General features: G+C 35.7%; 2 protein-coding genes across 4 annotated transcripts in view; both read right to left on the reverse strand.

The window, feature by feature from the left end:
• LOC109709921 (casein kinase 1-like protein HD16) lies at positions 955–5,762 on the reverse strand. 2 transcript variants are annotated; one of them, XM_020232300.1, is made up of 16 exons: positions 5,117–5,762; positions 4,901–5,032; positions 4,730–4,803; positions 4,558–4,627; positions 4,392–4,447; positions 4,242–4,313; positions 4,062–4,156; positions 3,867–3,933; positions 3,639–3,768; positions 3,332–3,550; positions 3,102–3,232; positions 2,605–2,779; positions 2,401–2,491; positions 2,164–2,321; positions 1,832–2,020; positions 955–1,489 (listed from the first exon to the last, which is right to left on the reverse strand). In XM_020232300.1, exons 1-16 carry the CDS (start codon positions 5,432–5,434, stop codon positions 1,430–1,432), a joined length of 2,037 nt encoding a protein of 678 aa, XP_020087889.1. In that variant the 5' UTR covers positions 5,435–5,762; the 3' UTR covers positions 955–1,429. The 2 variants fall into 2 exon arrangements, with proteins under 2 accessions (XP_020087889.1, XP_020087888.1); XM_020232299.1 differs by having other exon boundaries at positions 3,102–3,244; positions 5,117–5,761.
• The window catches only part of LOC109709970, a 1,836-nt gene continuing 1,535 nt past the window's right edge, over positions 10,877–11,177 (reverse strand). For both annotated transcript variants that reach the window (XM_020232370.1, XM_020232369.1), the window contains one exon: positions 10,877–11,177. This exon is cut by the window's right edge. The gene's annotated coding sequence lies outside the window, so the exon portion shown is untranslated.

The following is an 11,177-nucleotide window of genomic DNA, read 5'->3' on the forward strand; positions in this document are numbered from 1 at the left end:
AAGAAAAAGAGAGAAAAGTTTAAACTCGCAAACTCCAGAAGAAAGCGGAACAATAAAAGACTCACTAATCTGTTTTGATTTTTGGCATTTGAACCTGAAATATCTGACATGAAACACTTTTTATGATTAATACGAGGGCTAAGAGGCTTGCATATCCAATCCAACTTCGATTTATAGCACTTAGCATAGATTTAAACTCCTCTGTAAAAATTTTAGGCAAATCCCATTATGTTTGATAGAGCAATAGTTAAGGCCTCTGAAAATAGTGCAGCAGCCTTACCAATAAACAACGAAATTACCATCTTAGAAAGCCTGCACGAATCTTCGACCTTATACAGTCCCAGTACACTTGACATTCTGATTCAAGCTGCTCCCTTTCATCAGGCCAAGTTCATGAAACACTGGTTTCAACATTCAAATTCTAGTTACCAACCATATTAGTGCACCGACCGTCCCTAGAGCAAGTGGTAAAAAATTTAGTGATTGATATCCGAGGTTCCAAGTTCGAATTCTAATTGATTCACATTTTCAGCTAAATTTATTTCTAAATGAAATAAATAAAGCGGGTAGCGTACTATCTCTCTCAAAAAAAAAAAAAAAAAAAACCATATTAGTGCAGTTGTCCGACGGTTAAAATAGTTGGTATCCAAAGTTTCAAGTTCAAAACCTAATTACAACACATTTCTAGTTAGGTTTATTCTCATAAAAAAAATAAACAAAGCGAGTAAATCGCTACCTTTCTTTCTCTCTCTCTCTCTCAAAAAAAGAAAAAAAAAAAACATTCAAGGTCAAGTTCGCCATATTTTAATGAGCATACGGTATGCTGTTTACCATGCAAACACGGCAATCACAAGTTTCTTTAATATACGGGTAGAGAAAATGAATTTGGAACAGAAGGCAGCAGGAATAAATCAACTAGAAAAATAAGAAAATATATATCTATATAGCTTCGTGTTAAGAGAAGTACATCTCATTTTTACCAAAATTATCTGGCTTGTTCCATATCAAGTACCAACAAATATGACAAATAACAGATGAGAATTTAGTACATTCAGCTGTTCAACTAGTAAAGTGAACCTTAACTCCAATTGGCATGAATAAAAAGAAGCACTAAGATTAAAATACATGCACTTCTAATTGATCAGATATACACTTATATACAAGCCTAAGAATAATTATGGATGCCCAAAACAACATTTGATACCTCATACAGGAGCATCCTATATGTCGACAGCGGTTGAGCACCATTTTGTTAGCTGTATTGTATCTAAGAGGACTAAACCTGCAAAATATTGTACAATCAATGGACATTTACGACCCACATTTGACAAGGGCTTTCAGCTGATAAATGGAAGGGCATGATGAGAGGGTTGTTGTTAAATGGCTTTGTGCCGCTTCTTCTCTGCCATCATAACTAGAAAAAGGAGCATCAAGAAACTGTTCTGCCATAACAAACAGATGCGACGTAGAGATTCTTTGCCCACTTTTCCTGCAAACAAATATTTTCAAATAGTTAGTTATGGCTTCTTTAAGATCAAAGATTCTTAAAGATCATAGATTTGGCGCTTATTTGGCCCTCCTATAGCTCCTACAGAAATGCTGCTAGAGCTCAGGAGTGCTTTTACATTAAAGCCCCCTTGAAAGCTTCCAGCTGCAGCAGAAGCAAAAGGTTAAGAGTTAAGCTTCTGCAATCCCAGAAACCCATTACACTAGCTACACCTCCAAAAGCAGTAGACCCTTTTTTTTTGCCAAAACGTGAAGCTTCTGCTTCTCAAGAAGTTCCAAAAGATGGGACAAATAGGCACTAAAAGATGGAGGAGGACAGCCTCACCTTTACATGTTGACTGGGAAAAGCTGATGTTCTAAGCGTCTCTTGTGTTTCATCTGCAGGTTTTCTTTTCGGTACACTCAAAACAAAGGCCACCTGGTCCCATGTTGCAGCTGTTGCAGTTATTCGATAACCACTATCCCACCGTCGATGAATACCCTCCGAGGGGTACAAGAAGTCAAGCTCCACCACCTGGAAAAGTAAATCACTACACATGTAAACAGATGATTTTCACAGGAATAATTATGTAAAACACTCTGAAGTAATATTAAGCAATTATAAATACCAGCAGCAAAAACTCAGTAGCAAAAAACCAAAAAGAAATAAAACTAGACCTGATCTGAGAAACCGGCATTCCTGGACACGACAACTGCCCATCTAGTTCCAGCAGTGGCCATGGCGGTTACATAGAAGCCCTCCTTCCATTTTTTATTTATCCACTTGAAGGGGAATGCATCACTAACTTTATAGGACTGCTGCGCATATTGTGTACCTGAGGAAGGAATATCAGAAGCTACAAGAAATGCACACTGACTTAATTTCAACAATATCCATCACAGATAACAAATTACCTTTGGACATCACTACCAAAGAGCTGCCACTGTTTGCCCCTGCTAGTGCAGTGATGTAATAATTTTTCTCCCATTGTTCCATTATCCATTCCTTTAAGCAGAAATAGAAGGAAAATAATACGTATCAGATCGCATAATATGGTGTAGAACATTATGTAACAAGTCAACAGAAAACAGAATGATTTCAAGAAATTTTGTATCTACCTTGTGGAGAAACTGCGTAGAGAGTTCATAAACTTGAGCAGTATAACCAGTGCCAGCATCCATAATCAGAGCCCATAAATTCGAGCAAGAAGCTACCGCACTTATAAACAAGCCATCTTCGTTTCCTTTCTCAATATGCTGTGCAAGCCTTCCATCTGCAACATTATAGTGGTACCTACAATACCAGTTGGAAAAATGCTCATCTTTCTATACTCTATATTCTGTGTTGCATCACTTTTTCTTAGGTCAAACATAAGTTAGCATGAATAATGATAACGAACCAACCACACTACCATGGCATTCAAATAACCATGATTCTAAGCATCAGCACATGAATCACAAGGGCCTTGGATCTTCGACTAATTGAGAGTGCACGATCAAACATTTAAGACTTCTAAATGGATTGGCTTCTCCCAAATAAAAGTAAACGGAGAAAAACATTCAACTACAACGGCATTGAGCATTTTAAAGCAACACTCATTATTTAAGGAACTCACCTTTGCTTCATAGGTCGCCTTGAGTTATAGACGCTAATCCATTGGGTTGCAGGCATTCCCATACGGACCTTTTTCTTTGATTGTTCGTCATCCTCTTCATCCATCAAGACCCGGCCTCTCTTTTGACCAACCTGATAGATAAGCTACATATATTGAATTGAAATTAAATATCTAGAACGTCCAGGTAAAGATGAATAATCAAAATATTAGCCACCAGGCCATTAATGTACCTTCTGAGCACCATCTGTGTTGATTGGCCTAATATCTGGATCGGGACCTACTATGCCATCAAAGAGAGAGATGCACTTTGCGTAGTTCGGTTCTTCATCAAACTTCAAATTCACCACGTACTCAACAAATTGTCTAAAAGGTGTTGGGCAAAAGCAACAAAGGGACTCTGGAGAAGTTGCCATCTTCTTCTTGCAAACAAGGTAGCCTTTATTCTCACCCTGAGAGCATGAAAAAGAGTAGCATATATGAGAACTCGAAAAGAAAAATAGGATTAGATTTTCCACTATAGTTAGAAAGAAAACCAACCTGGTATCCTTGCCAAGGTAGGCGGCCGCGAAGAAGAAAGATAAGTGTATATGCAAGTGATTCCAAATCATCTCTTCTGCTTCCGGTTCGTCCCAAATGAGCATGAACACTTGCGTAGCGCACAGTTCCCCTACATAGTTTAGTTTAAGAGTATGCAACACATACATGCTAAGTTGATTATGCAAGCCAAATAAATATAAGTGCTATTTAACAAATTCATCAAATCACCTGAAAACATCTGGCCTTTGGTCATATTCAACATGTTGCCCTGTGGCACTGTCCTTCCATCTAGTCGCTAATAGAATTGGAGGAACAGGAAAAAAGATATGTTAATGATGTATCAACCAAGGAACTATATATTATATATTGTGCATATGAAAATTAAGAAACATTATTAAAGGGCAGATAGCATTTATAAATTACCTAATCCAAGATCAACAAGAAAAAGATTTTCCTCTTCAGGAGTCCCTAGGGGGCCAAGTAAGAAATTCTCAGGTTTTACATCCCCATGCACATACCTGTCACGCAGTAATTACATGTTAAGAAATAGGATCCTACAAAATGTCAAAACAATCAAACAAATTGAGACAAAAGTAGGCCTACCCCTTTGAATGCATATTTTCAAGTATCGAGATCGCCTCAATGGCAATACAAGCAACCATTTCAACAGACATTCTGCAGAAAATCAGCAATAAATTTCAGACAAGTTGCATAGAATAACAAAGGTAAAATGCACCATGCAACAGCGCATACCTATGAGCATTATTATTCCAAACATCCCACAGACTAGGACCCAACACATCCATAACCTGCACAACCATCGTGTCATTTATTAGATTAATAGCCACATTGTAATCTAGACGATAGCGTACAACAAAACATTGAAGCCAGAAAAGTCAGAAAAAACGAGTTTCATTACCATGACATAATAGTCACCTTGGCATCCTTTGTAATGGACTCGAGGAACACCATGAATACCGCCAAGAGTGCTGCAAAATACAAAATGAATGCGAATCTCCATATTAAGTAGTCAAATTACGAGGGTTAACAAAAAAGAGGGAAAATACAAGGGAGATAGATATGGAACTCACTTGTAAACCTGCCATTCGTACGGAGGTCCATTAATGCATCCTTTGCTGCTGCGATGTTCAAATTTTAGTGCCACCTGAAATGTATAATTGCATGAGAACAAGCAACTGTTGTACAAGGTATCGTTAACAAAGAGAAAATCAAAAGGCCCTGGCCATGAGGAAGAGTAGAACCTCTAAAGCGTTAGAACCAGAGCAATCATATATATTGGGAGGGGAAACACAGCGACCGACATAGACTTGTCCAAAACCTCCCTTTCCAAGCTTTCTCTCAATTCTGTACAAAGGTGAATTGCCGATCTGGACCTGCGTACAAGAAACAAGATGCACGAGTATTAATGAGAAAACTACACACATTGGAAAGAGAATCGAAGCTGAAACAAAGCCAACCGTCTTGGGGAGCGGCGCCGTGCTCCCCTCGTCCTCCGCTCCGGGGGGCTTCCCGGCGCTCCTCGGCCTGCTTTCGAACTCATCCATCCTCCTCTCCCCGACCCCTTCTTCCTCCTTGTTCTCCTCTCCTCCGCCCTCGGCGAACCTGTTCTCCTCCTCCTCCCTCTCGAGCGACCTCGTCACCGCGTTCTCATCGCCCTGCCGCTGCTTGTTCCTCGCCGCCCTTCGCCGCCTAGCGGCCGCCCCCTCCGCCTGCACGATCGGATTCGGCAGAGCCCGAGCCCGGCCCCGGCGCACCCCGCTGCGGAGCTCCGGCATCCTTCACCCACCCAATCCCATCTCCTCAGAAACCCTAGATTTCTCCCTCATCCAATCCTTCCCTCCCCCAAGTCCCGACGAGGACGACGCCGAAGAGTGACGAAATCGCCGGCGTTGGCAGAGCAGGGTTGGAGGTCGAGGCGAAGTAGGGTTTAGGTTTCGGGGAATTGGAGGGGGAGGAGAGATCGAGGGTTAGGGTTAGGGTTTGGATAGAGGGGGAGAACGACGCGTTGGGGGCTCGAGGGGTCGGAGATCATCGGAACGAGAGAGAGAGAGAGAGAGAGAGAGAGAGCACGCAACGGAGACGCGGATTTTTCTAGTAACGGTAACTACTGGAATAATAACGGTGGAGCGTCGACGGTGTAACGGCATGTCGGGATCGGTTGATCTCGTTCTTGCTGTTTTGGGTCGTCGGTGTCGGATCCTCTGACCCGTCAACCCGATCCGAGATAGGAATTAGTTTTACCTTTAGAAGAATGAGGAAGAGCGCGAGTAAAAAGACCAATTCTAATAGAACTTTATTTTGCTTTTATTATAAAGGATATATATGTATACTTAAATATATGCCTTGTTATCAATTCAGAAATACATTTTATAACAAGTTAATTATATTATAGAGAAAAATAAATAAATAAATAAAAACATTAAAGAAAAGAAAAAGAAACAAATGATGCTCTAATAGAAAGTAATTTTAGATTTCTCAACAAACGAGTTACTTCAGCCAACTTTAATGAGAATTTGTTTCTGATATTTTAATTCTATAACTACGTACCAGATCTTCTCGTTGTCTTCATAATAAATAATAAAATTAATGTCGCTACTTTTAACAAACTTGATTTATAATCGCAACATCATAGATCCAAGTACGAACGAGATGGGTGATGTGCACCTGAATAAGGCCCGACACGATTGGACAGGTTTCGGCTTTGGGAGCCCGAAAGCATTATTTGCGCTTGGGTTAGGACTTTGGATTGGGCCTAATAAAATGTAAATACTTTTTGGGTTTACTTGAATTTGGCCCTAAGCCGGATTTCCGTCTTCTTCTAGTTAATTATACATTTGAAATCTATGCCCAGATTTCAATTGGCTTTGACGTATAATTTTTATTCTTTTCTTAATAAACTATTTTTAGAACAAACCTCGTAATTTATTTTAGTTTCCAAATATCTATTAATTAATTTCTCGTATCGTGTTAATATCTAGTGGAATACGAACCAAAAGTGGGCCAAAAAATGGTCTTATTAATTGGGCCTTGTGAATCGGACTGGGCCTGATTTTCCTGAAAAATTTTCTCGGCCGAAGCCCGTAGTTAAATGCAAGAGACAGAAAAATTTGAGGGTTGATTTGCAATTTGGATCCTCCCAGGATAGATCTCAACTGGGACAAATTTTGACCACTTAATTGCAAAGGACCTGCAAAATTTTCCATTTTTATTTTCTTTTCGGGCACAAAATGAATTAGAATTTGGAAAGTGTGTATTGAAAAAGAAAAGGTTTGGTTTTTGTATGACAATGGTAGATGAGCTAGCACAAAATTGTATACATGTAGCTGTAGAAGCATTAACTAAAGCTTACACTTAAGCTTTGATATTAGACATTTTCGGAGACTTTAGTAGTGGATTAGGCCATTGGTCACCATCATCAGTGCTTAATTAATGGAAATAAAACCTTCTAGTGTTAAAAAGTGTAGCTTATGGTGCATTATTTTCCTTCTACAACTTACTTTAAACAAATGAAAGTAAAGGAAAGGAGTCCACAAGCATGCTTTATAAAAATTAAAGCAAATAAGATATGCAAGGGATTAAGGTCGAAATTAAAGGGCTCTTGTTACTTTTCTTAGAAGAGATTATATTGCCTTTCTTGTTTCTCCAAAACAAATAAAACCATTTGTTCCTATCTTAATGAGTGGATTTAGGCCCCAAAAGTCTCTTTCGTTTTTGCTCCATGGATATTATTGTATTGCTCAAATGACTCATTTTAATCTAATATTTAAAACCTATGGACCCTGTTTAGATGTTGGAATAAATTATCCTTAAAGAACTTATTTAATTGGTATAAAAATTTTATGTTGTGATTGAAGATTTTTTAATTTTAGCTCCTTCAAAAGTATCGTCATCTATGATTTTGTAAAGTAACATATTTCACCTATAAAATAATTTATCTTATTATGAAAAATTAACTAGAAAGTAAAATATATTATTTCATTCTCAATGTTTAATTACATTACTCATCCATCAAATACTATATAACCTTTTGACTAGTAAATCAAAGCTATATCCGAAATAAGATATTTATGCATTCAAATTAGGGCTTACTGAAGTACCGTGCTGAAAATTTAGTTCGGTAAACAATGAAGTAATTTTAGTGCTACTTCCACTCTTCCATTTTTCGCCATTAAAAGTAGATATTATTGTAAATTTTATGACACTTCATGCATGTGACTACTAGAAATATGTTAAATTGGCTTCAACTTTTGATTAAGTGTACCTACCATCGTATCTAGGCATCTAGCGCAATTGACTAAGAATTTGATAATCAATATATATTTGCACTCTCAAATTTGAAGCTTAGTTGCTTCATATTTTTTACTAAATTTATTCGTAAAAATTGAATGAAATGGATAGCATTCTACCTCACTCTCTCTAAAAAAAAGATTTTATTTTTTCTAGTTGAGTATGGTTTAAGTGAAACTGCTCGAAAGCCTTTAGCATTTTTTGATTTAAATCCTATACATTTTCTTATGAAAGTTAGATATAGAAGCTATTGGAGTATGAAAATTTTATTTTTGCTTATTTATTAGGAGTTTTTTTTATTGTTAAGCATGTAGCTTTTGCTTTTTCGTAGATATTGTTCCACAAACTAAAAATAGATTAGACAAGTAATTCTTTAGTTACAGACCGTCCTAGCGTAAGTGGCAAAGGGCTTGATGATTGGTACCCGAGGTTTTAAGTTCAAATCCTTATTGATTCACATTTCCAACTAAGTTTATTTCTAAATGAAATAAAACGAAACGGGTAGCTACCTATCTCTCTCAAAAAAAAGAAGAAATAATTCTTTAGTTAAAGATGTTAATCATGTGTCCTTGAGAGATTTTTTTTTTTTTTTTTTTTTTTGAGAGATAGGTAGCACGCTACCCGCTTCGTTTATTTCATTTAGAAATAAACTTAGCTAGAAATGTGAATCAATTAGGATTCGAACTTGGATCTCGGGTACCAACCACCAAGCCCTTTGCCACTTGCTCTGAGGACGTTTGGTAGAGGGATCTTGAGGGTTTGAACCATCTTTTTCCTAGTACAAAGTTATTGATGCAATTAGGTTTTCGGCTTTAAGAGATATGCGATGATAGTAGTCTCCTAGGATATTTGAAGTTTTTAAAAATAAAATTTTATATTTTTTTGACATAGTTTACTTTATAATCAAATTGTTTCACAATTGTCAAATTTTAATAACTATTATGAAAAGTTTGTAGTTTAACTGTGTAGAAAAATCTAAATTTATTTAAATTTTGATAGAAAATACTTTAAACTATCTAGACCAAGGTCAACATCATTGATCTTGAATTCAAAAGTCCTATATTCAAATTTTAAAAATTGCTCAATTTTTACTGTTCATTTTAACATGATTTAACTTACTAAGTAAATGATATCATAAAAAACGAAAATTTTATTCCTAAGAATTTCATGGACCCCTAGATCATATTTAACGATTTGGTATAGTTGATTAAATACTCTAAATCGAAAACGAAATTATAGTATCGAGCTTCAGTACTATCAATAGAAGTAGCTGAAGTCATAATAATATATATATCCTATATATATATATATATATATATATATATATATATATATCCGAACCTGAAACCCGACCAAAAATTCGAAAACTGAACCTGAAAATCCGACTCGAAATAATATTTCTCTTTTTAATATTTCAAAATATATTACATTAAATCTAAATTTTTAAAATACAAATTCAAATATAGCATAAAATTTTTATATAGATATTATATATAATGTAAAATAAATTCGGGTTTAGCCGATTCGGGTTCGGATAAGATACTGTCCATATCCATATTCGTCGGGTTTTATTTTTGATAGCTATATTCAAAACCATATGCATTTAGTATCGGATAAATCCGCTCAATTCGGTTTCGGATTCGAATTCGGATAAAATTTTCGATATCTGTACCCATTTACATGGGCACAATGGGCCAGCTAAATAAAGGAGAAAGTAAATTCAACTTTACCTTGTTAAAAAAATAAAAAAAAAAAAGCATGGTCCACGAAAAAATGGAACACAAAAGGGATCTACTTGGACCCATCAAGCTCCACTCCTGACTCCACAACCATCAAAAGCAGGAAAAGACATTGATAAAGTTACTATCGTGCATGTCCTGTGTGTTCTCACATGTGTTATGTGTACAGAGTTGTTACATGAAAAAAGAAAAAAGAAAAAAGAAAAAAGTACGTGTATATATATATTCGTATACAGTTTGTATAATACTACGTGGATAGGTACGTACGTACTGAAGAGATTGCTTCGACCCGAGGGTAAAGAAGGGGAATTGCTTTATTGGCATACGTGTAAGTAAAGCAGATCCGTTAAATACATTATATCTAATAATATTTTTTTCTTCGGGCTCTGGTAACAGTACAAGAGCTGTTTTGTGCGAGCATTTTGGTTTCATTGTTCTTTTCGATGTACGTAAGTGTCTAATTAAGAAGTTAGATTACTGTAAAATGAGATGAATCAATGTTTTTGTGAGGGTGTATATGTTTCTTGTCCTGATAATTAGAAACAATTAATTTAGTAATTAATCAAATTGTTATCGTGTTTAATTTTTCAATTTGTATTATATACTGCAACAGAGATTTGCGTGTGATCTACGATAGTGATTGACAGTGGTAATACTATTTGTACACTTATATATAGATGTAAATTTTATACTCTTTTTATTCAAAAATTTATAGACAATCAAAATAGATTTTAGCAAGATAAAAAATGTTGATAAGATTAAAAAGAAAAGACCAGCCGTTGGAATATAAATTTTATATTTAGTTTAGAAATGTACAAATAGCATTGCTGTAGTGGTTATAGTGGGGTTAATGATAGAATTGTGTAATTGGTGGTGCCTAATTGCAATGATGGTTAGCAAGAGAGTTACTTTAAATTAGTTCCCTCACACAAGCAAAAAAAAAAAAAAAAGAAAAGAAAAGAAAGCAAGATTTCTCCTTATACATAATTTTTATTCAATTTCATAAACGTGATTTGCATAACCAAAAAAAAAAAGAAATTCCTTGAGAATACATGAAATTATATTACGAAAAATAAATAAAAAAAATCTTTTAAAAAAGGGTGATATTGTGGAACTCTCCAAACAAGAATATATCCGGAATATTCGGAGATCCTTTGAGATCAAAGACACAGGAATATGAACAATTAAATATAAAAGGATAAAGATGCCTACTATTTAGAAAAAGAAACAGTAAATTATGCATAAGGGAATAAAATTTATTGAAGCATACATTAACTCAAATCTAATCGTCTAAGTCGTGATCTATCATACCAAACACGGTACGATACATCATTAAAACCTCAGACCCCTGCAGGCAAGTAAAAAAAAAAAAAAAAAATCACAATTAATTTCTCTTATAACACGTGCGTGCAAACACATATATTAGACGTAGATATGCGTAGAGATCACTCCAACACCATTATATATATATATATATATATATATATATATA

Source organism: Ananas comosus, linkage group 5 (genome assembly GCF_001540865.1).
Source record: "Ananas comosus cultivar F153 linkage group 5, ASM154086v1, whole genome shotgun sequence".
NCBI classification, from domain to species: Eukaryota; Viridiplantae; Streptophyta; class Magnoliopsida; order Poales; family Bromeliaceae; genus Ananas; species Ananas comosus.

What these genes read in the sequence shown, in the direction of transcription:
- LOC109709921 (XM_020232299.1), bottom strand. Translation starts at nt 5,434, where the DNA reads ATGCCGGAGCTCCGCAGCGGGGTGCGCCGGGGCCGGGCTCGGGCTCTG. An exon ending in AAGGTGACTATTATGTCATG is followed by an intron (nt 4,448 to 4,557) that starts GTAATGAAACTC and finishes ATGGTTGTGCAG; the next exon opens with GTTATGGATGTGTTGGGTCC. An exon ending in TTCCCAGTCAACATGTAAAG is followed by an intron (nt 1,490 to 1,831) that starts GTGAGGCTGTCC and finishes ATTTGTTTGCAG; the next exon opens with GAAAAGTGGGCAAAGAATCT.